The sequence below is a fragment of the Colias eurytheme genome, chromosome 8, assembly GCF_061535395.1.
Source record: "Colias eurytheme isolate Ceu_HAF_F1 chromosome 8, ilColEury1 Martin Lab GWU primary, whole genome shotgun sequence".
NCBI classification, from domain to species: Eukaryota; Metazoa; Arthropoda; class Insecta; order Lepidoptera; family Pieridae; genus Colias; species Colias eurytheme.
Genome location: NC_142987.1, coordinates 7023151 through 7049801, shown reverse-complemented (window position 1 = coordinate 7049801; position 26651 = coordinate 7023151). Strand labels below are relative to the sequence as shown.

The 26651-nt window shown below is 32.6% G+C and overlaps 1 protein-coding gene and 1 long non-coding RNA gene across 2 annotated transcripts; one reads left to right on the top strand and one right to left on the bottom strand.

Moving 5' to 3' along the window:
- Window positions 1-2429: 2429 nt before the first annotated feature.
- Window positions 2430-7558, top strand: LOC149906587 (uncharacterized). Its single transcript, XM_090104470.1, has 2 exons — window positions 2430-2546; window positions 5611-7558. Exons 1-2 carry the CDS (start codon window positions 2533-2535, stop codon window positions 7316-7318), a joined length of 1722 nt encoding a protein of 573 aa, XP_089960596.1. The 5' UTR covers window positions 2430-2532; the 3' UTR covers window positions 7319-7558.
- A 10320-nt stretch (window positions 7559-17878) lies between these two features.
- On the bottom strand, window positions 17879-20118 carry LOC149906586 (uncharacterized). Its single transcript, XR_016456995.1, has 3 exons — window positions 19563-20118; window positions 19378-19439; window positions 17879-19303 (listed from the first exon to the last, which is right to left on the bottom strand). It is a non-coding gene; the product is annotated as an uncharacterized LOC149906586 (long non-coding RNA).
- Window positions 20119-26651: the final 6533 nt, after the last annotated feature.

Genomic DNA, 26651 nt, shown 5'->3' with positions numbered 1-26651 from the left:
CAAAACCGTTACTTAGTGACGTAAAATTGAGAAAGTTATAATTATATTCAGATCTTCAAAATATTATTAGAATACTGTCGTCTCCGGAACAAATTACAAGTGACAGCAATATTGAGAGGTAAGTGACGAAATTTTAGTGAAATTTGTATTTATTTTTACTCTTAGCTTTATATTGTATTCTTTAATTAATTTTAAGGGTAGAAATAAATTGATGCTTCATTTCCCTAAAGAAGATATTCTTGTACTAATAAGCAATATTTTTATTAAAAAACCTTAAATATTAGTAGTTTTTAAAAGGCGTTTAGCTTGTTTTCAGGTTTCAGTTCCGTCCATAATCATTTCCTCATGGGGATAACACTACTAAGGCTGTGTCCGCACTGTGACCGCTTGTAAAGCGCCTAGAGCTTGGCACATACCGCCTGGCTGGTTGCAAGGCATCATGATGGGTATTGAGAGCTTTGTGCTTTGTTTATCTGCTTGGCCTTTGACAAGATGTCGATTAGTAAATAAATACTTATTTTTTTTTCATGTGAATGTAATCGAATTAATATTTTGTCCCTATTGCTCTATTCATATCCAGCTTTAATACCAATCCTAAATTGCAAGTAAACTTTTCGAAAGTTGTCTAGTACAAACTTTATAGCATAAAAAAGTGGCGTATCCCGTAGACTCAAGACTGCGTATTTGTTATGACGCGACGTTTAAATTTTCATATTCTATATTTTGATGGACAAAGATGCTACAGGTGCTATGGTAGTGTGTAGCAGTATTTTTTTAATTTGTTTGTGTGATTTTGTTGTCTAAAAACTTGATATGTTATGTATTATAAGGTGTACTATAAGCTATTTAAATATATTTGTTCTAATGTTTATTTTAAATTTCTTTCAAAATTTGTTTAGAAAATACCTATAAATAGCATTTACTTGATATCTAAAACAATCCTATTTCGTCTACATATCATAATCACGCGACAACGAAAGAACAATAGACACATTCCACGATACACAAAAGACAACAGAACGTCCCGCTCAAAATAGTTAGTACCTACGTTCGAATAATAAAGCAGCCTAATTTAAAGAGCGACAAAGCGAGTTAGTGAAATTCCCCACAACGTAGCATTCGATAGGCGTGATTCGTGTCCGAACCGTGAACACCGGACACGCTACTCTGTAATCTGTCCCCTAGAACCGTGTGCTGCATAAATTAGCTGTAGTTAAAAGCACCCTTTTAATGGAAAGGCCAAATGAATGGGTAACGTCGGTCGACACTAACGCTTTGCGAAATTCGGGTTGAAATCGCACTAGTGTAATACTAGGAGCCGGCGCGGTGACCGCAGGCATTTAAAATTGCGCTCTGCTTCGACGCGCCGTTTAATCGGCGGGACGTTTGTAACGGAAATCGATGTTCAATTTGACAAACGAAGTATTTATAGTTTGTTCCCAATGCAAATCCGCTTTGGTACGTAATGCGGCTAACCAAACGTAAGAACTTGGATCTTGGATCAGACTTAGCATTTGAGCTGATCGCTGTCGATTTCTTTGATTGCTGTATCACTGCAACACAGTTTAGCGTAATATTTCATTTATATCAATAAAGCTGATAAATATTCAATAATCAAAAAATCTCAGTTTGCTATGACATATCACTATGGAGTTGAATCTATAAGTCCTTTTCACCCTCAGAGCAATTTTCACCTATGATGATTCCTGTGACACTTCATTGTGTTCCGAATTACGTATTTTATGTTTAAAAAGCCAAAATAATTTTAGTGCATAATATTTTTATTTTATGGCGGCATTATTACCAAAAATAAAAAAATGAAAAATCTTAAGCTTATAAATCAAAAACAGTATTGTTTAGTTTAATATAATGAAAAATAAAATAAAATAACACAAAAATATAATACCTACGCAATTCGTGTACATGAAATGGATCGTTGAAAAATCATAGTGTAGGAAAATCATATAATCGGCGCCCATCTTGTGATCGTTTGTCAATCGCGTCAATCGTCTGTACGAGTGCGTCAGCCTTGTATACAAGTTGCATTTTTATATTGACTGTTATATACTACCAAGCCTATAGTAAAATCCGATAGTAAAATCTACAAGTTGATATCGCCTCTATACCATTGCATAATCTTTGGTATATTTAATAGTCGCCTCTGCGTACATACATACTCATCGGTAGCATTCATGGATACATTTTGCTGACTTGCATCGACATCGAAATTGGATCGCCGATATGGATTCCACCTTACTTAGCCTCTAACCTCGAGCAAGTCCATTGGTATTTAAAGTAATTTTAATGTTTAATTTTTATTTGTAATATTTCTTTAATAAAGTTATCTTTGAAAATTGGTTTTTTTTGGGACTCTCGGGCGCGATAAATATAATTGGCGCAGTCGGTAGGATTTCCGGGTCCCCCAGGATATAAAATTAGGGAAAATTCTGGAGGAGATAGGCGTTTCCAGCCGAACCGGAAATTAGAAGAACAACGTGGCCGAGCATCCAAACCTCGATACCTCCCAAAGAAATGCCGAGATTTATGTGAGTACACTTTATTTCAGTGATTGCTCCTTTATTTCCTATGTTAGTTTTAGATTTTTTTTTTCAACACGTATTATAAAATTTTCGATCCTGAAAATTTTAATTAATAGTTTATAGGCGTATAGAACTTTAAATCAATAAGAATTAAAATTTTCTTTTGATTTTAGAAATAGGTAAAATTTTAAAAATTTAATTGAAGGAAATTAAAATCATTTTTCCATTATAATAATTATAAAATTTAGATTTATGTTAATATTTTAATTAAATGAGTAGTAGGGAAGAATTAATTGACAGATTAAGACAACTTGACGATTCAGAAATTAGTGAAATTAACAGGGATATTTTAGTTGATAATTTAAGACAATTTGAAGAATCTAAAATGGCTACCCTAGATGATATCTGTAAAGCCCTCCGTTTAGTTCCTGAATTTGATGGGAATTCTCATGTTTTAGTAAGATTTATTAATATTTGTGATCAGTTAGTTGCAAAGTATGGTCAGGCCGGTGATCAATTAATTAATTCGGGTCTTTTAAATGGAATTTTGAACAAAGTAGTTGGTGCTGCCGCGCGACAAATTAATGCCAACGGTATCCCCAACGATTGGACTAGCATTCGTAATTCTTTAATAAATAATTTTGCAGACCAAAGAGACGAAACTGCACTATACAATGATCTAGCTTTATTAACACAAGGGTCTAACACGCCGCAAGAATTTTATGAACGTTGCCAGAACTTATTCAGTACAGTTATGACGTATGTTTCACTGCATGAATCTCTTGTTTCCACTATCGATGCTAAACGAGAACTTTATAAAAAATTAACCCTTCAAGCATTTTTACGTGGATTAAAAGATCCTTTAGGTTCTCGTATTAGATGTATGCGTCCAGAAACGATAGAAAAAGCTCTAGAGTTAGTACACGAAGAAATTAATACCATGTATATTCAGAATAGGAATTCACACGTATCAGATAAAAAACCTAGTGACAATAATCAGCCTTTTAAAATGCCTATTCATAGTTTTCAGCCCTTCAGGCCTAATAATTTTAATATGCCAGGTCCGTCTAGCCACCATTTTCACCCCAACATCAATTTAAAATGCCTTTTAATCAACCTCGAATGCCCACGCGCACCCAACAAATTTTCAGTGCACCACTTCCAAATAATAATCAAGGTTTTCAAGTACAAACTAGACCGCAACCATCATCTCAAGGCCCTAAGCCTATGAGTGGAGTTTCTCATTTTGTGACTAGGGAAAGACCGATGCAACCAGGTCCTAGTGGATGGAATTGGTCCAAGCAGGGCAATCCACCACCCTCTAATTATTTTAAACCCCGAGATGTTAATGTGAATGAATGTGCAAGCTTAGAATACGATACTCCTGATTATTATAATTATGATGATTACTATAATTACTATGATGATTATTACAATTATGAAGGTTATTATAATGACTATCCCGTAATGAACCAATATGAATATGGTGAAAGCCCTATAGTCGAGGAGTTAGTAGAACAACCCCAGTCAGAACCAGAACCATCAACAAATGAAAATTTTCAGAAGGTTCAGAGTATAAAAAAGTTAAAATAGAATTAAATCTCCAAACTCAACGCCAATTGCCATTTATTCGCATTTCCCTCGGAAATGGATTTTATTTAAAATTTTTGATAGATACTGGAGCAAATCAATCCTTTATTAGTCCACAGGCGGTAGAACAATATTTTCCAGACATACCACTAAATTTTGATCCGTTTGAAGTCACTAACGTCCATGCAACTAGTAGAAACAATTATTCAATTACATTACCTTGTTTCGAGGAATTCAATGATAACTGTAATATTAAATTATACGTATATAAATTCCATAATTATTTTGAAGGTCTGATAGGGATGGATTTGTTAACTAAATTTGAAGCTAAATTAGATCTTAAAAATTCAACATTAATTACTAAAAATGCCATAAACCCAATTAAGTTATATAATTCCCGAAATTTAAATTTGTATGAAAAGATTATTCCAAGTGAAACCTCTTTACTTCTTAGATTACCAATAAACGCCGCGGATGGTGAAGTTTTAGTGCCAGAACAAATAATTTGCAATTGCATTATAAGTGAATGTTTAACTACAGTTAAAAATAATAGAGCCATAGTTCAGGTAACCAATCATACTAAAAATGACATAATTTTTTCATTAGATCATCCGACAGAAGCAACTATTTTTAATTCCGAATTTTCACAAGAATCTTCAAACCGTGCCAGTGACGTTATTTCACGTTTGCGAATAGACCATTTAAATGAGGAAGAAAAAGCCAATTTAACAGCACTTTGTAGTAAATATGCAGACGTTTTTTATATTGAAGGAGAATCTTTGTCTTTTACGAACAAAATTAAACATAAAATCCGTACATATGATGAGGTCCCCGTATATACAAAAAGTTACCGTTATCCATATATTTTGCGTGATGAGGTAAAAGACCAAATTTCAAAAATGCTAAGTCAGGGCATAATTAGACCATCGGAATCTGCCTGGAGCTCTCCGATCTGGATTGTCCCTAAAAAAATGGACGCCTCGGGGAAGCAGAAATGGAGATTAGTCATTGATTTTCGCAAGGTTAACGAAAAAACAATCGATGACAAATATCCCATACCTAACATCAATGATATTCTTGACAAATTAGGGAAATGTCAATATTTCACAACCTTAGATCTAGCATCAGGTTTCTATCAGGTGGAAATGTCGGAGGAGGATATTCATAAAACCGCTTTCAGTGTAGAAAACGGCAAATATGAATTTCTCAGAATGCCAATGGGCTTAAAAAATAGTCCCTCCACGTTCCAAAGAGTTATGGATAATATTCTTAAAGGACTTCAAAATAGAAAATAGATTATGAACCTAACCAGCAGATTTTTGTCAGTAACCCCTCAGCTTCCAGATCTAAACTCGCACCTCGATATACTCAGGACACTGTTTTAGCAAACTTACCTATTCATATTTATACATCCAAAAAGAAAGCTCCTATAGCTAAAAATAGGCTAAAACGAATCCCTAAGACCGCCAAATTGTTGCAGGGTGCTGATCATGATGCTTCTAACATCAACACTAGCTCTCGAGATAAAACTTGAAGATCTTGGAGAAAGCCCTGGAATTTTACCCTTTAAGTTAGGTCCCATGCAACTAACCCATCATTATCATACATTTTTACAGTTTATAGAATTAAGGGAAATAGATTCTAACATTAGTTTAGTGCAGTCTCAGCTAAGTGAAATTAGAAGTAAGTTAGATAACTTTACTTATGCTGTCTATGAATCGCAAATAGATTATTTAAGTGATAAACTTGATTTTGCTTTGCAACAATTAAAAACTCTAGAACCCTTAAGGTTTAAGAGAGGCTTAATAGATAGTCTTGGGTCAGTAATTAAGAGTATAACTGGAAATTTAGATTATTCGGATGCAGTAAAGTATGATCAAGCTCTTTCAGTACTTAAGAAAAATCAAGATAAAATAGTTATTGAACAGAATCATCACATCAGTCTTAGCAAAGATTGGATGGATGAACAAAATAAAATTATTGCTGAAATTATAGAAAGTCAAAATAAAATTAATACAACATTATTTATGATATTAAACCCTGACTCATTTCCTTCACCGGATATAGTTAAATTTGCGAAATTCGCACAAGCATTAGCAATAAGCAGTAATAATGTAGACAGTTTAGTAAGCGAAATAACTAGGTTAGAGAATGCGCTAGCATTTTGCAGTGCTTCGCGCACTCATCATTCTATGATAGGTATAGGTGTAATGAAAAATATGTTAAGTAAGCTTAAGACATTTTATAATAAAGAAGAAATATTAGATTTAGAAATTAGAGACTATTACAATATAATTAAGCCAGCATCTTATTTTAATGGAGATCAGTTAGTTTTTGCTTTTAAATTTCCTATAGTTTCACCACTCGAATATAACTTTTATAAATTAGCTATTGTTCCTAATAAAAATAGGCAAGCTATAATCCCTCCTTCTCCTTTCCTTGCAATCACTGGTAATATGCACGTGTACATAGAGGCAGAATGCCCGAAGTCAGGCATGAGGTACTTATGTGAAGACGAGCTCCACCACATGCTGAAACCCCAGCCGGACTGTATCAGCAACATCGTTGAAGGAAATCTCCATGAAGACAGGTCCTGCGAAATGACTACCGTAAACCTGATGAAACCTGCAATGGAAAAACTTGATGACCGCCACTACGTCGTCGTGTTCCCGTCTCCAACTGAAGCCCGGTTATCCTGCGAAAGAGAAGAAATCATTAATCTCAATGGAAGCTACCTCGCTACAATACCACCTACCTGCAAGCTGCACACAGAAGACTTCACCATCGTCAACACCAACGATCACATCAAAGGACAGCCCATAAAAATTACTAAAGTTTCAGCTCATGTAAAAGAGCCTACCTTATCCTTCTCTATTAAAAGTAATTCAATCAGCCTTAAGAAACTTCATGAAATTCAAGACAAGATTCACCATCAAGAACCTATTCAATTAGAACAAACTCCAATGTTCTATAACACAACTATTCCCTTCTATACTATATTATTCAGTGCTATTGCACTTTCTCTCATAATTTTGGGCAGAAGATTAATCCTGAACAGAAGAAAGAAGAATGAAGAAAGAAGCCAATCAAGCAAGAAGCCTCGCCAAGAACAAACTTATGCTGAACCTGGACCAAGCCAAGACTGTGGAAAGCTGCCAATGACATTTTTTCCTGTCGTTCAAAAATAGTCCTTGAACTAAGGGGGGAGGTGTTATATACTACCAAGCCTATAGTAAAATCCGATAGTAAAATCTACAAGTTGATATCGCCTCTATACCATTGCATAATCTTTGGTATATTTAATAGTCGCCTCTGCGTACATACATACTCATCGGTAGCATTCATGGATACATTTTGCTGACTTGCATCGACATCGAAATTGGATCGCCGATATGGATTCCACCTTACTTAGCCTCTAACCTCGAGCAAGTCCATTGGTATTTAAAGTAATTTTAATGTTTAATTTTTATTTGTAATATTTCTTTAATAAAGTTATCTTTGAAAATTGGTTTTTTTTGGGACTCTCGGGCGCGATAAATATAATTTGACACTTTACGTGGTATTCTGTTATTGTTACTAATTGTTATTGTTGACCTTTTGTTGCTGTTGTTTGCTAAGTTTCCTTAGTTAATTGTTGGCGAAATGCCGAAAGAACTAATTTTGGTACTTTATTCAAATCGATTTCATTTCCATATAAATATTATCGATTATCGGAAACAATTGATACGATTTCAGTAATCGACATCTCTACACGTGTCAAAAATCGATGTGTCACAGAAATCATCTTAGGTGGAAAGGACTATAATTCGAGTCGAATTTTATGCTATGCCGTCATTAAAACCAAATTCAAATTAAACATTATTAAAAATTAATATAAATATTTAAAATCCGGATATACAGAAATATTTATTACAACGACTTTTTATTTTTTTTTTACTTTGAGCGCTCTGCGAATCAACTACTCTGAACCCGACAAATGAGGACTGGGAATTAGATTACTTCTTTTCAACGCGTGAACGAGCAAAATGCGACAAACAAATTTATTCCATAATAGTTTTTGTTAAAGTACACAGTTCCTAAATGAATTTTGCCAAATATCTACGCATTTCGCTAAAGGAATTTCATGAAACCTTATCTTTTTCAATCAAACAAACAAAAAGTTAGCGCTTCAACATTAAATTACAAAAAGGTATCTACTATTTCAATGGCTTAATAAATTCTAAGATAAAAGAATCTCATTTTATATTTCTCAAAGGATCTTGGATTTTGCATTGTATTCAAATTACCAGGGATAATTAACAAAACTTTATAGCATTCATTAAAATTCTCCTTTTGATCTAAACCCAAAATTTTATTAAGTGTTAACCAACGAACTCGTCCTCTTATAAATGAAGAAATGTATTCTATAGAGCTTGATCCAGGGTGGATTGAACGCTTAGATGTGTATCATTGAATTCCTACGCTTTAGCCGAAGTTTTAGCTTGTAGTCATAGACCATAGTTATGATTGAAGTATTATTTCTTAAGGTATATACAATTCTCTTGATATCTTCAGGGCTGGTTTAAAATTTAGAACTAATAATACCTAAATATAAAAAGTTAAAATATTAATTTATAAGGAAATAAAATGTTGAGTGTTGCAAAGGAAATAAAATGTTGAGTGGAGTGTAAAGGAAACGAAAGAAAATAATCATAGTAGTCATTCCCGATATTATTTTTGGTAATCAGTAAATCGGTTGGTTAATATTATAACGACGATATGATACCTACTGCATAAGTTCTAGCCCAGAAGAAGTATTTCTTCACTAAACAGGCTACTAGCCTAAAGGCTTACAAAATATTTAGGCCGCTTAAACAATTTGAAAATAAGATAAAATTTATCAAAACCCCTAATCAATTTTGACGAAGGTACAACAGATTAAACGTAAACATTCAAAACAATTAATTTTGTTCTAAATATAATATCAAGAAAAACACGAGTTTCGTATTATTATTATGCAAAGAGAAGTTAAATAGCGTAACGGAAGGAATTCAGTTTAGAAAGGCGAGGCAATATAGTCCAATTAAAGTTTATTGAAAGTTAAACCACTGAATAGTCGAGCCAAGATTTAATTAAAATCTGATATTTAATCTCGTTCGTGGTCTCATTTATTAATTGACGTATCTTGTAACTATCATCTTACAATTATTCTACGTATCATATACCTTGCTGTTACCCCTGACGTCACTATTATTAAAATAATATCATCCATTTTTATAACGCAGTTCATAGCTTATTTGTGTACAAAATGCTTTTAAACTCTATACGCAATTTGGACGTAATAACATAGACAATTAATGTCAATAACATATAAGTGTTCACATTATCACATTTGAAATTTTTGACTAATGCAATTTGTTTCTGTTTTTTTTCGTCATTGTAATTCCACCTCAATTTTTGTATTATTACCTTATTTTATGTCCTTCTCTGGCTCACTACGATTCAAAGTTCACATTTGCGTAGCGTTAGAATATTTATAAACTTGAACGCTTACATTATCTGTATGAAATTCCTAACAAAATATTCATTATCGTCATACACTTACCTGTAGAAGCTCTCCGAACACAGGTTTAACGCACATTCACTTGACCGATATTTTACATCATTTAAAGCGACCTCTTTTAGGGTCTGCTATTCTTGGTATCGTTTTTAAAAGCATTCAAATTAATATTCATATTATATATAATTTTAACTCAAACTCTATTTATAAATTCTTGAAGTAAACTATAGTAGAATAAAGTAAAAATATTGAATACATTTTTACATGTTTAGTTTGCTGTGACAAATCTTGCTAGAATTGTATTGTCTCATTGGTATTTTTGTAAATTAAAATATGAAATCAATATAATTTAATATACTTAGTTAGATAAATAATATTCAATGAAGTGGCTTTTTTTATTATTATGCTACGAAACTACTACGCAATTGCTACGCAAAAAGCTTACTATCTTGCTACTGCTTATTTCGTTCCTTTATGATGGTGTTTTTCTTCTTCGTTACGTTTTATTAGGTATACACGTGCTCGATAAAAATTTATTATCAGAGCAATAAACTATGCTTTTTCTAAATATTTTTGATGAGTACAATAATACTCTGTATAAACACCATGGCATGTTATTGTCTATTTATTCATATTCCTTCAATATGTTATAATATGTCGTATGTTTTGACTTGCATTCTGCTGGTCTTCTTTTTTAGTTTTGCATGTATACGCTCCAAGTTAATTAAAGGCTAATAATTTCATGGAACATAAGAAAATATTATTCCACGTAATGGAAGCAAATGAAACGTTGCTCGTGCTGGTTAGCTTTACAATGCTAACAGCTATTTCTAGCATATTTTATCATGTAAAGCGGATTAACCACTCAAAACGGACGGAGACTTGGAGGTTGTCACCTCATTTTTTATGCAGATTGACTTCAGAAAGTTTTCATAGCGGTGGCTGTGAATCGTAACTGATTTTAAACTTGCAGCTACCGCGAGTAATTAATTGTGTTATTTAACGTTCTTTTTCTGTTATTTCAGCTCTGACGAGTTTTTCTTCGCGAATTCTATGCGGATTTAAATTTTAATAACTATTTGGAGTGTTTTTTATTAATTTGTCGTGACAATTTCGTATTTTAGGTTGATATAGATTGTGATGTTCTGATCACAACTGTAAAATGAAAGTAATATACATAAATGTATTCTTATACGTATAATTGTGTTATAAATATTGTACGGTATGTCAGACAATTAACCTTGACATTATTAATAAAAGTAAATATAATGCTATTCAAAATATCAAACAGTATTTTCAGTTTAATCAGACTTCGGTTACCCAAATATTCAACAGCGAGTGTATGAAATAATTCAGTATGAAATATTAATAAACGAATATTCCAGTTTCTACTCTGACAAGATATAATACCACTTACGCAACTTCCCGTCAAAACTCTGTATTCCGTAACACACATTAAAGCTTTTTTATCCCATTATTCTTTCATACGGCTCGTATATTTCTTCGGTTTATCCCGAAATGAAGGCGTGTTTACATAACCTGGATGAACCGCTTACCAAATAATGACGGGAAAAGTTCGCCTAAATTCACACAAGGTCGTTTGATTTGACATCCCTAACCGGGGAATTGGAAATGTCTCGAACAAGGGAATGCCTCATACGTTATTCAACGTCTATTTATTGTGACTTGAAAACCGATCTATCTAGAATCTAACAGCCAACTCAATCTAGGCTAATGTAGGTTCGGTTTAAGATTTTTAACGGTACTTAGTTTAATCGATATGTCTATTGATGTACCATAATGCTATGTTTAGAGGCTGTCACCTTAGGTATTAAGGTAAATATTATATAGGGCTAAATTAACTTTCTTATTCAAACCATTTCTAAAAGGCAAATTGATGAGTTATTATCATCTATTGTAAGCATGTTCAAGTTTTCTTCATTTATTATACTCGTAAACACAAGTAAAAAAATTATTATAAATACGTGTATGTAATTTGACGACCCCTAATTAGTTGCAAAAGGTCTTATTAACTGCGATATCAGTTCCTGGAATTAATTAATATTGTTTAGCGATACAATGAGGAACGCTGCCCATTCGATATATTTTTAATTGCCTTCTGACTTGTTCATTTCACCGTAACAGTGCGTCGTATTCACGTATTTTATTCGCGAATATTAAACGAATATTTTTATTCATTCAAGAAATTCTGTGTTCCATATATTATAGCTGAAAGCAAAGTAATTACTTACAAAAACTACTTCAACCGGAGAATATGCATTTAGAATGCAAAAATTAATATCATTGTTGTTTGCACACGTACCGTTCTTGTTTTCGCGTAGTTACTGCATTTGTTTTAGTAATAAGTATGATTCACGAAATTATTCATTATTGTGTTAGGAATGGTAATTTTACATTTAGCTATATAAATCATAAAATTCAGAATAACATTTGTTTACAAAGTAGGTAAATACATTTTTGTCTTACTCGCTTTCCAATGAGCCCACTATTTGTACGCGATAATAATAATTATTGTTTAGCAAACTCTGATCCAAAAGAAGCCTATTTTATTTCACATAAAATCAGCTACTTATTAGTGAAACCACCTCAAGTTGCTGTACTAATTTTCATCGTAATTATCCATCATAGATAGGTAAAAAAGTATATTATGTTATGAGTTTATCCTTAACAATATTTGAGAAAAATGATATTATACCTTTAATAAAATAAATTACAGCAAATAACTTATAATATTACGTTTTGTCTCGTATACCGAAGGAACAAATATTATTTGTACATCACTATTTTCTCTATATTTCTTGTAGGTGGATAATATCTTTCAAGAAATCACCCAACCTTTTTTGGAGTTTTGTTATCAGAAATCGCTTTTTTCAAATGAGTCTTAAAAGTTGAAGGATGATGATTAAAATTGTTTATCAAAATAACAGTGTTTTTTTTTTATTTCTATCGATGTAATGTGTAATGTGAATGATACAGCATGTGAGCTGGCTCGGTATTGATGTGCCTCCACTAGGCCACGTCAACACTGACTGAGCTGCTTCGTGCATCAATACATTCGCGAGGCTCTATGTGTGTGTAAATCCGCCTTATGATGAGCCCGCCAAATACATAAATACTTACTACGCCATTACGTATGTTCCGTGGAAGTCCTAAAAAAGCTGAAACAAAGAAAACTTAAGGGTTACGAAAAAAAAATTCTCTGGCTGCAGCAGTTCGTCAAATTGAAGTGATTGTTTTTAAGGTGCTTGTTGTTTACCTTGTACATTAAACAGATCGGTGACAAAACAATTTAATCTAATTAAACCAAGTTTTTCCCTTTATTTAACCATATTTATTATTGTGAATTTCTTAACAATTAGATAGGTTTACATAATATAACACGCAAATAGAAAAATAATAAAGAAACTTCTATAAAAGCTATTAATTGGGGTTGTCTTGCTAAAAAAAACTTTTCCACGAACTTAAAACTTCTTGTACCTAGCAATTTATTGATAAACTTTATACTTACCTATTACATTATTTGTATACGTATACAAATAATACTATGGTCTATTAATGAGAAATTTAAAAATCGACACAATATACTATATGGTTTTATATCGATGTAAAATAATATTTCGATGTTAAAGTTTCATAGTACCTTTAACAACATTTTACATGCACAAATCATGTCTTTTTTAAACATCTTCGTAAAAACTGTCCTTTGGCTTACAGGATACATCCACACATAGTTGTTAGGAATCGTACAGGAACATTAACACGTTCGCTGCGAAACAGGGCTTGAAACACCCTGTCCGTGTCTCGTCGTTATAGCGGTAGGAAAAAACTTAAACTTCTCTGTCGTGCGGGAGGCATAACTTCCATCTGGTTCAGTGTAGGAAAGTGATATCTATATATCTGAGATGTGCTATTGATTCCTAGTTCAATGGTATACCGACCTTAATACCGGGTTTCTTAGACCTCGTGCCGCACTGAACAAATAAAAATTCTAACACAGTGCGGAACGAGGTTGCGAACACCTCGTGCCACCGCGCACCTCGTACCGCACCTTAAGCTAGCTTCACGCGGTTAGTGTTGTGCAACGCATTCGAGACTATTTGTGGAACAACTTATTGAAGCTTTTACAAAGAAGGACTTGAATGTGGGTACAGGTAATTTTCAAACATCCTAACTACTCGTTATATAATATAATAAATATCGTTAATAGAAACCTGAATGTGACATGTTGAGTAACTTTCTTCAAATAGGTTGATAATCATGATTACTATTAGTGTGTTTGTTCATTGAATCAACTAGCGGCAAATCCAAAACACCCGGCAATCGGTGTATGGCTCATCAAAATTTAACTCTTGCCTAAGTCGACAAGCCAACAAACAAGGCACATCATCTCTTAAAGGGATCAAAGAAGAGGAGATGTGTAGGATGTTACGAAAAACTCCGCACCTTCTTAACTAGTCGTGAGGCCGACAAAAAAGTAAAGGAAATTCTCACAGAATGCACTGGTTGCAAACAATATTCTGGTTTGGCCTGTTTTAAGAGAAAAACATCCATAAGTTTGATAAATAAATACAACTATATAAAATCGATATTTCTTTTCCCATCACTAAATTATATGAAAAACTGCTATTGTTCAGTGCGGTATGGGGTACATCAGACCCCACATTTTATTTTACCCATAGAATCTAAACTAACTAATCTAACCACGGGCGGCGGTAGATTTAGGTTAATGAACTCATTGTTAATAATAATCACGACAAAAGCCGCACACTTTGTCTTATTTGGCGCCAAAAAAAGGATTTTGGTCTCCTACGGGCGGTGGGGTTTAATATGCCTCGTGCCGCCACAATCTCTGGTATAGGACAAGGTTTAAAACGACCCGTAACGCAGTAATGGAAAGAACAGATATATCTGTGCCGCAGCGAACGTGTTAATTATGTACGACGGTCGAATACTCTGACGTAAATGGATATTTCTAATTAGAAAGTATACATCAGTGTAACATAATTAGCCGCTAACTAACTTCCTGTCTCAAAATTACGTAATCTCTCCTATCATTACATAGTATAAAACAAAGTCGCTCTCTCTGTCCCCATGTCCCTTTGTATGCTTAAATCTTTAAAACTACGCAAAGGATTATGATGCGGTTTTCTTTAATAGATAGAGTGATTCAAGAGGAAGGTTTTAGTATATAATTTACTAGGTTTTAAACAAAGCGGGCGAAGCCGCGGGCGGAAAGCTAGTATCAAATAAACATAAATGCACAGTTATAAATGTCAAGCAAATAACAGCCAATGAAGAATTGATTAAGAAATTAAATACTAAATGAGGCCATTATTAAAAAATCATGGAACATAATTCAATTTTCGCATTTCATTACGAGCATAATAAACAAACAGTGCCCAGAGAATCGTTTTGGATTAAAAATGTCATTCAACAAAATGTTTGCCTTTATAATTGAGTGTGGAAATGAAAAGTGCTTGTGCGTGAATTTTATTCAGCAGTTTTAATATCAATGGACGAATGTTGTTTTTTTTTTTTTGAAATTGATACAAAAACCAAATAATATACCAGACACAAGTATTTACTTATCTTTGGACAAAATAAAATATGGTATATTTAGCCTTGGATATGTATAAAAAAAGATTCCTCCCTAAGGATTAACATTCAAAATGAAGTTGTTTTAAATGAACCTACAAAATCGTGAACAAAAAATAACTGATTTCAAGATCGCGGTAAATATAACTTTTTGTCTGATTTCATTTTATATGCAAATAATATTAACAGCTCAAAAGGCTCTCATTTACCAGCGGGTCACCACGAACCCTTAGCTCATTTTTTATGTAGATTGCGTGGAAGAAAAGTTTCAAAATATCAGCCGTTGACATTTGAGGACCCTGCAACAAATACTATTGAGATTTCATATTTGGGAACGATGTTTTTGCACAATTGTGACGTGATTGCATCTATTCTATATTGTATTCGTCCTACAAAATATGGTTAAACATTCTTATTTCGTATAAGTTTATAGACTGATTTGACTGATTATTTTTTTTAAATCACATGTATCTTTATCACATCTTTATGTTATATTAAAAATAATATGTAGACTAGAAAAATACCATCTATATAATACCATAAAAATAAATAATATTTCTTATTCCGGAACATAACTAGCATATTAAAATTAACTAACACAGAAAACTAAAATTTTATAAAAATCCGGACTAACCACATGTTCCAGAAGAATAATAAATTACTTCGCCAAAATCCTCGTGAAAGCTAATTCCGATTTTCATTTTAAAATATACGAGTTGTTCGTTAGCTATTAGCGGGGGCCGACAGTATGCATTACTGGGAGCGAGATTTTGCATTTCCATCTTATTGTTGCCCCTCCCTCGTTTGGATGCAAATATTTTATAGTTCAAGCGCCCAGCCCGCTAGTTTCTTTCACTTGTAATTTGCTTTCGAGATGGGTTGTTTCCAGATTATTCTATTCAGGTTGTTCGCGCCACTAATTATTATTGTTAGGGGTTTATGGTGAACATGGTTAATTGGTTAACAAGCGGAATGCGTGACAAATGTCTTTTTTAAAACATTTTGCCTTGAAGAGTTATATTAATTGATTCCCATATTTAGTTGTAGATGATTGTAATTAAAATTAATGTAAAATGGTAGTTTTCTTTTCAGATAAATAATGTACTTAAGAAAAATTTAGACGGAAGAAAATTTAGTGTTATGTAGGTATGTGAGTGTAATTAGCACGGTCCTTGCACGGTCTGAAGGAAATTGTTACTCGTTGAAAAGGTGTAAATTTAAGAAGATTTATTGCCTTGAATCGAGGCTTTGGTCAAACTTATAATAAAACTCTAATGCTTTGGAAGTTGAACTCGGCTAACACGTGACGTTATAAACCAGATTTCACAAAAAAAACATTAATTGTTGTATGTATCAGAATATGAGATGCTTTCGTAATTGTTATAATATAGAGCGGCGTTTAAAACTTTACAATGTTTTTTGTTTTTCTTCTGTTCCTGTTGTTTATTTATTTTTACATAGCAATCTTTTGTTGCTCGTGAAATTTGACATTTCCGAAAACATAAACGTTGAAGTCTTAAAATAGGTACTTAGTAGGTAGTATTCACAGCGCAAACCTGCAGTCCACTGTCCACAAACAATCCGCATACAATATATTACTATTCCTATACAAAATACATATTTAAAGAAACATATTGTATTAAATTTTCTAAATAAAATGATGAAATTGTATTTATTATTAACACCGATATTATAGCAAGATATTCAGTACCTTAAACCCTTGATGTAGGTACACATTTTCCTAATGATCCTAATGAGGGAAAATGGTTCTAAGACATCCTCATTTCTTAGTCACAGGCATAATAACAATTATCACACTATATATGTAACCACTAACGCTTATCTGAGACAAAAGGTCAACCCTTGTCCAGGCGTCACATAATTTGTAGCAAAACTTTGATTTATCCAGCTAATATTATAAAACTGAAGAGTTTGTTTGTTTGTTTGAACGTACTAATCTCAGGAACTACTGGTCCGATTTGAAAATTCTTTCGGTGTTAGATAACCTATGTATCGAGGAAGGCTATAGACTATAATATATCATCACGCTAAGACCAACAGGAGCGGAGCAATGCGGGTGACACCGCGGAGCACAACTAGTGTCGAATAAATTTCAAGTAACTTAACTGACTTAATAAATGATTGAATATTGCATTCACATTTTATTTTATTGTATTAATTTAAATTTCGTGTTTAGTTATAATTGGGATATAATTTTAATATTAAGTTGAAAAAAGTTGATGTAAATGTTTTGGATTATATTCTGTAGCTGTTCTATAAATAAATAAATAAATTAATACTAAGTTCGTCATTTCAGCTATGGAGTAATACGCATTGCAGCTATCGGCGTTCCCGTTTGCGACTGTACTACGACGCTCATAAAAACACGCTGCTCTTTAAAGTTTTCATACTGTTGGTATATCAAAGCGAGCCAAAGTTGAAGTAATTATTGTGCTCAACGCTAATGAGAATAAAAAGTGGCTTGGTATGTGACGGGTCGTGTAAACGTACCCTGTATTATACTATTAATATTTAAATTTCGTAGATATTGAAGATTTTATCAAAGATTACATTAAGACGATACACAAAAAAAAATCCACTGCTTGGCGGGCGGAGTCTAATAGCTCACTATCGCGAACGCGGGTGTGCGCGAAGTCATTCTTGCAAACTCGCCGCGCTGCCGCTGGCCGACTCGGGACAAACATGTATGGAGTCGTCATACAGTTATAATATTGTCATACATTTATTTAATTGTTGATTTATTGGTTTTATTTTCTTGCTTATAAACAAATAATCTTCTTTTTAACAACTACTTAGACATTATTAATAATAATTATTATCATTTCGTAATGTTTACTTTATTACAAAATAATACAGGTTATAAATAATCTTTAAAATAACAAAAAATATTGTTACTCTGAAAAAATGAAATGGTACTCAATAACGCGGACTACTGAATTGATTTAGATAGAATTTGATGCTGACGTAGATATTACATCATGCCCAGAAATGAAAGGTACTATTTCTGAAAGAAGTTATAAACCCTAATTCTTCTCAGTCAAAGTCAAGAGTGGAAGATATCACTAATACAGTAAAACTGATGCGAAACTTTGGATGTTAATTTGTATATTTTTTTGTTAGTTGTTACTTAATCACGTCAAGACTACATTACCAATTTTGATAAAATATAGCTAATTGCCTGGATTTACACATAGGATACTTTTTATCCGAACTGAACACTTCTGTGGGATAAAACAGGATTCACGATATAACCTAATTCCAAGCGGGCAAAGCCGCGGTCGGAATGATATTTTTTTAAATAGAAAAATTGTTTTAAAAAAAAACACAAAATATATTGACGCATGTATTTATTTTTTGCACTCTATTATAATTGTAATTATTCATTACAAATAATCAAAATAAAATAGCCAGAACAAAGTTAGGCCCTGGTAGGGTAGGTAGGCAGGTACAGCAATGTGAGACGAACACTGGCTTATTTATACCAATAATAATGTATTATAAACATTAAATTAAGTTTACAACAAAAATACATAATATTAGCTAATGTGAAAACGAATCAACCAATCATCCCACAACAATGAAATGTGCACACAAATATTCACCCAAATCGGTTCATGTGATTAGGAGGAGTGACTGCAGCGCCATCTTCCGGGCCCAATTGTGTTTCCAGATCACCCAGGAACTCAATTTAATATACTTACACAAAATTTTTCGAAATTAAAACTCACATTACTATGTAAATATGAATATAAACCTGTTTTAGTACTAAGCAATTTCCCGCACAGGTGTAGTAAGTATAAATGAAATAAATATCAACATCAAATTCTTTATACAACATACTTATCTACCACCTACTAAGAAATGTAATTCTTGAAATTTTTTCGTATTTTTTTTAAATATAATACTACTCCAATGAGCTCCTGTTCCATATCACGTCCGCCATACTTCCACTAAGTTCACCATGATTTTTTATTTCTTTGCACTTTGTTGCTTTTTGCTAAAAATGGAATCATGCGATAAAACCAGTAGAACGTTGATAAGATACATTTTTGACTGAATAAAGGTACTTACGAAGGAGTGGGTTCACATTGTGAACAATCAGTGGGTTTATTTTCCTTCTGGATTCCGGATTTCTGAAAAGATTATCTATGCTATAAATGAAAAAAATCTTACACATTCGTTATGTACTTAAAACAGGGGTACATATCAAACATCGTCTATAATACAATTATCATCAAATTTAAAATAAAACCAACTTCTTCATTAATTTGTTCCAATTGTAAGCATTCTTTTTTCTCCAACCTTTATGTTTCTTCTTCTTATTTTCTTTATTGTCCCCATTTGTCTCATTTTGTCTTATCGTGTTGTCACCCTTTTTTACGATTGCGCGAGCGACACAAGTTCCCCGTGTGACGGCCGTAGCGGGAATGACTCGTGCAGCGATCGGGGTAGGAAGGTACAGGGCGGCTCTCGCTATATTGGCTGGTCGCGCGCTAATTTCAAGTATTTCTTGTTTATTTCAAAACCATCGCATATTTCAAAATTCTAAATCGGTAGACGTATAGGTTGTATATTTTATAGTTAATATCCAAAAAGTCGTAACTTTACGTTTGTTATTTTGAAGATGCCAGAGATTATAAAAAAATAACAATGAGAACTTTGTATTTTTTTTCTATCGAGAAAATATCATGGAATCATGTTTCTAAAACGGTAGACGTATTGTGTTACTATTGAACTTTCTTGTCAAGAATTTTCATCACGACAACTTTAATAATATAAAAATTACGAAGGTTTGAAAAGGGCCGTAAATGTTAGAAAAATTAATTCATCACCTTAACAAAATAAATACTATAACCTACTTATGTTCGTTGTTTGGCATCATAATTATCTGTATAGGTAGAGTTTTCTGCCGCCACTACTCTGTAGAAACTGCTTTGAATCGGTGGTAGATAAATGGTAAAAATTATGTTATGACGATGCAAAAGTTCTTCTAGATGTCTAATTGAATCAATAAACCTTTGAGATTTTTTAAAGGCATTAACGTAAAAGCTTTATACTCTATTGCTTTTTTATGTTAGATCGGACTAAAGAAACTCTAATTTAGAACTGCTTATTCAGACTGTTCTCACTATATTAAAGGAATATTTTATCCAGAAATACTATAAATCAATACCGGTGAACGAAACAAGTGTTCTTGAGGTCGGTTTGAGCATCTCATAACTTGTAAGCGCTAAGACTAACCTTTATTGCATGTCTAGGAAGCATAGCATTACTTCAAGCTAAGATGTATCGCTTCTGCTATTTTCTAACAAAGAAAATGTAGTTTTTGACGTAACATTCCTAATTCATCATGTGCTTTTTGTTTTACTTCGCTTGTATTGTTACATTTTCTGTCGGTTATTATGAAAGTTTATAATGTGTGTGAAAAATTGTAATGTTTTACAAGTGTATGTGTGCTATTTGAGAATGGTTATACTTAACTGATTTTATTTCCTTAAATTAAGTTATTATTCATCGTATAAGGTAATAATTAAGTGTATTTATTTAATAATATCACACTTTTTGTCAAATAAAGCTAGGATAATGATGTTCTTCATAGTATAATATTGTACAAATTCAAAATAAACACGACCGTAAATATGAATGATAAACAGACCCCTTCCAGGTAAAACAAACATATATTAAATGTGTATTGTGTTTGTTTCGAGATGAAACGATAATATTATAAAAGGCATTATATTAAATTGTATAATTTCATAACACCACTATATTTCATACCACGTATTATTTACGGTATTTCCACATCTACGCGAATTGTTTTGACTACGTTTCTGAAGTGTTGTTGGGACTTACCTGCATGCACTTCGTTTATAAGTAAGTATGTAATTTTCTTTCCTCTTCAGAAGTAACACATTAGAAATGAAACTCATTGTAAAATTTAATTTTTAGATACCTACCAATCTGTATATATGTCGCAGGTTTTTCATAAAATTAGGTTTTTGATCAAAAACCTAGGTTTTTCATCAAAAACCGGAAGATGACACATTTTAAACTCAATTTCATCAAAAACTTGTAACAATCCAGATTTTTGATCAAAAACCTGAACTAGTTTGGGTTTATGATAAAGTTCTTGTCAAAATCACGGGTTTGCTTTGTTTTATGACAAATTTAAATGAAATAAATAAAACAATCCATCATCATTTCCAACTTAGTAGAAAGAAAACAATCATTTATCTATCAAAATTTTACATCCATGATCCAATCAATATTCTCCTCCTTCAATCCAATCAGATTGATCATAAACCCAAACTAGTTCAGGTTTTTGATCAAAAATCTGGATCGTTACAGGTTTTTGATGAAATTGAGTTAAAATCTTCCGGTTTTTGATGAAAAACCTGCGGCATATATATATTGAGGTTTAAACGTTGGACATCTTCAAAATTCCCCTGCACAGTAATTTTATTCAAATGTATGTAAAAAATGCCGCTTTCAAAGGCGAGCGAGTCAATTTCAAACGAACACTTATCCCTTTTATAATATCTTAACAAAAACGGGTGAAAATTATTCCGTTGACAGGCCGCAGGCTGGAGGGCCGCCAGGCGAACGCTAGCAGCTCTGCGGCTTTTTATATACGCACCAAATTTTACTACCCAAAGTGTACTTCGTTTTAATTTAGCCATTTTGGCACGTCCCGACGGAACTGCGGATCATTTGTATCAGTAATACAGATAATATGATCCGAGACGCGACGACGAAATTACTTGCGCTCTCTGGAGACTTGTTTTGTTTTAATGGACCTCCTGAAATGCTTTTAGCTGATCATTTCGGACGCTAAGTTATAAGCAGTAAAATATCCACACAATTGGTACACTGCGCCTTTGTTACATTACGCTGAACAGTAAAATTGACTTCATTAAATATAATAATTGTAATCCCTATAATTTTACGATGGAATTTAATCGTCCCCGCTGTGTACATTATTCAGTGAATAAATGATGTGGCCGTAAAGAGAGTAATTTCATTGAATTTTGGCCACAATCAACGAAATATGATTTAAGGTTAACGCAAACATTTCATTTGACTTGCATTACATCAGCGTAGTTTTACTGACGTCACTGTGAAGACTTCTAAAGCAATCTATTACCGAACGTCGCTAAAGGCGACAGGACCGCCTGAATATGTATGAGCTATGAATGAAAAATCGATCTCGACAGATTATTCAACAGAGAGGCTCATTAGACAAGGGATTAAATATTGTTATATTTCGTTAACATATCGTCTTGATATGGTAAACGTGCTCCAGTGCCTCTTATAGAGCGATTAATTTTGAATCGTATAATAAACGAAACTTATGAAGATCGTACAAAACGTATTCAATGTGTAAGAAATGTGGCTGAATGATATATTTCCTAGTAGATATATAATTGTTCCTAATATCCTGTTTGCCGATAAATAATTATTATAACACGGCACAGGAATTATAAAAGTATTACATATATTCCAATTACTCAGAAAACAAATACAATAAACCTGCTAGGTTTTACTAATCCTATATTTTTCAAGCCGACGTTGTTACGATTAATTGTGTTCGTATAAAATTGTTATTTCAATGAAGAGTTAGTTTGAAATATGCTTTTGGCACGGAATGTGTTGCACCTGTTAGATTTAGAACACTTGTAGAACATGACATTTAATGTTCATACATCTAATTGTGGAACCACGGGAGCATTTTCCTATTGTTAGATATCTTACTATAAATTCCTCTGAAATGTGAAATGTTAAATGTGATGTTGTTTTACGAATACTTAGGTATATGGTCTATTGTCACGTGGTGCCTGCAAATAATTCGTATACTGCTTAATGAATAGAGGGTGTATACTTTTATCTTTCTATTAATCGACAAAGCATGGACACATTTCAGTTCAATGAACATTATACAATACACTTGATATGTGTATTAAATGTATTGAGAAGAGCATATAATATACTATAGGTACTAGACCTTGATTACGCATAACAATAGTGAAAATTTGTTTATAGCTCTATCTTAGAGTTGTGTTATATTTTCTTCTAATCTATTAACCCGGCGTCATTGTGGCTATTAAACAGAACTTGGTCGTTGTGGCCGGGTAAATTTTACCCATGTACATTATTGTGCACTGAATCAAGCTTATGTCAATATTAGTTTTCTATAATAGGGAAATAGGTAGTTAAATACATAATTAATAAAAATCAAACATTTATTTATCATAAAATGAGCATATTAAATCAAATTAAATCTTTTTATTCTGCGATAATTTTTTTAGAACATAACTTAAAACGTTTATTCGAAAACATAACAAAATAGATATTTAGAGACAAAACATAAAATTTTCTTTAGAACATAAACCTGAAATCATGAACTATATAAAACAAAGCTTATTTACTAATAATATACCGACTTATTCGCTACCGAGATCAACGCAGCGTTTTCTGACCGTGTGCGCACGTTGGTCCGAGGTGGTGGAGACCATTTGGTGGAATTGTCTTTACCAATATAAAACTGCTGGTTACTTGTTGAAACAATTACTTCTTGCTTATCATTGCTGCATTCCTGTTCCGTATCACTGCATTGACTTCGCTCTGAAATATGGTCGATTTCACCCTCGTCTTCTGAACTGCACTGTTCATTTTCACTGGCGTCAGCTTGTTCAAACAAGGCTAGGAGTCGACGTTGTTCGCTTTCGTAAGACATGGTTCATAAAATTGTGCAAAACGATATGCAATTTATCAATAAACAATAAAAAACAACAAACACGCTGTCTTTATAAATGTTACGTGACCATTGTGGCCGGGTATAACTTACCCGCGCGCTCTTCACACATGTCTACACTACGAGGTAGCCGAAGCAACACAACATAGAGAAGAGAATATGCAAACAGAGGTCAACGACCGCAGCTACTGTAACGGACAAAAGACGTGCGCATTTTGTTTTAAAATTATGACAGTTTTAAAATGACGCCGGGTTAAGATTAGAAGGAAATATGTATATAAGAATATACCTATATAATAGACCTTTATAGACCGGACTCTCAGTGGAGTTTCGTTTGCAAAAATCGCGGACCTAAATCTGACTTCTGATATATATTGTATAGATCCCAGACATCCTATAGACAGATGTTGCCAACCAGTTTTGTGGTCCCCCTGCCCGCACCCCGGTAATTAAATATGGCATACAAAGAAAAAAATAAAAATTTCCAAAACATGCCGTGTGGGGTATCAAATGAAAGAGCTTATTGAGTAGATCACGAATATATAGCATACTATATACATTTCTTACACTTTCTCTAAGATTTTGAGAAAATTTACGAAAATGGTCCATTTTTGAGTTAACTTTAAACCACTATAGATTGAAAACTCATGAATATATTTTTTAAATTATTATTTTAAATAATTAACAATAGTCCATTGTTTACGATTCAATATTTTGTACAGTGAAATAGTTGCATGGGGGAGTGGGGGGAGCATTCAAAGATGGCGAGTATATTTTCAAGTTCATATAGTATATAGTTATTTTCATCAAATCCACCACATAGCTCACTTATATTATATTACGAACTATTGAATCATAAACAATGGACTATTGTTAATTATTCAAAATAATAATTTATAAAATATATTCATGAGTTTTCAATCTATAGTGGTTTAAAGTTAACTCAAAAATGGACCATTTTCGTAAATTTTCTAAAAAATCTTAGAGAAAGTGTAAGAAATGTATATAGTATGCTATATATTCGTGATCTACTCAATAAGCTCTTTCATTTGATACCCCACACGGCATGTTTTGGAAATTTTTATTTTTTTCTTTGTATGCCATATTTAATTACCGGGATGAGGGCAGGGGGACCACAAAACTGGTTGGCAACATCTGTCTATAGGATGTCTGGGACCTATACAATATATATCAGAAGTCAGATTTAGGTCCGCAAATTTTGCAAACGAACATCTCCTTGGAGCCTGCTCTATTAGGAATGTATAAATTATTAAGTATCTATTTAGCTAAAGTTCTAATCAGTTATCTGTATTGTAAAAGAAAAACTGCGTAGAAATAGCATTTCTCAGTAACGATGAATTTGTAGCTAATTTGCTGATTTTTTCCGCGTACACCGTTCTGTTTCTATTCAGAATTCCAATGAATCTTCTTCGAGCTGCTTTTTGATATCGAGAAACATCATTAGTTTTTTCAATATCCTATATTCAAAAATAGCATATTACCTATAATAAAAAATAAAAATACTATTAGTATTTCTCTCTTATTATTATTACAAAGATGCGTAAGAATTTTTAATAAGGGTAAGATGGTAAGTAATAAAATACATCGATTTCATATCATATTTATTTACGTATCCATTTAAATTTTACAATAAATTAAACAAAACAATATCCATTTACTGTACATTAAGATAAAGAGATGATTTCGTGCAAAGAATTGACGTATCTTAAGTGAAACACAGCCATAGATTAATGCCTATTCATAGTATAAAACGTATTTACGTATAAGCTAATTAAATCACAAAACGGCGACATGAGTATTTTTGAAACGTTAATTGTACGGGTTGAATGCTTTTTGTTCAAATTATACATAGAGAAAGACATTTTTTTATAGGTATATTCATTTCAAGGAACTACATATTTTTTTCTAATATGACGTCAAACATGAGGCGAAATTGTTTGCTAATTTAAATGGAAACTAAATTGGCAAACAGTAGTTTTAATTGTGTTATTTAAAAGTTTAATTAATTATTTTTCTTTTCAGGGTACACTATATGTATTTTTCAAATGTGAATAAGTTCATTCATATGTGAACGTTGTTGTGTATATTCGAATGTGTTAAAAAACATAATTGCCTATTTAACAATAAATTTTAAACATTCAAATTCTTTCTTTGTTGACAAATAGAATTCAAACATAAAATAATACCCAAACCCCAAAAAGATGTGCCAACAAATATTTCATTGTAGCAACGGAAGAAAAATATTTTTTACATGTACTAGAAAATGGTTTTCCCATTGCGGCAGTGCACAATCCATGATAGACGGTTATAGCGGTCACTGACAGAACGTGGACAGAACTATTATTGCGAAATATGGACCAAAATAAATCCAGACTCCTATACCAATGCCTGGGGACATTAATTTTTGAATGCAGTCATATAATTTCCCGCCCGCTTCGTAATGTACTTTTAGATGGTCAAAGAATTCCTAATTGGATTTGTTTCGAATACGTTCTGGTCATAAAAATAATGCACTGTGCACTTAAAATAATACATGATATAAATTCAAGTTTTATTATTGTACGGGTTAAAT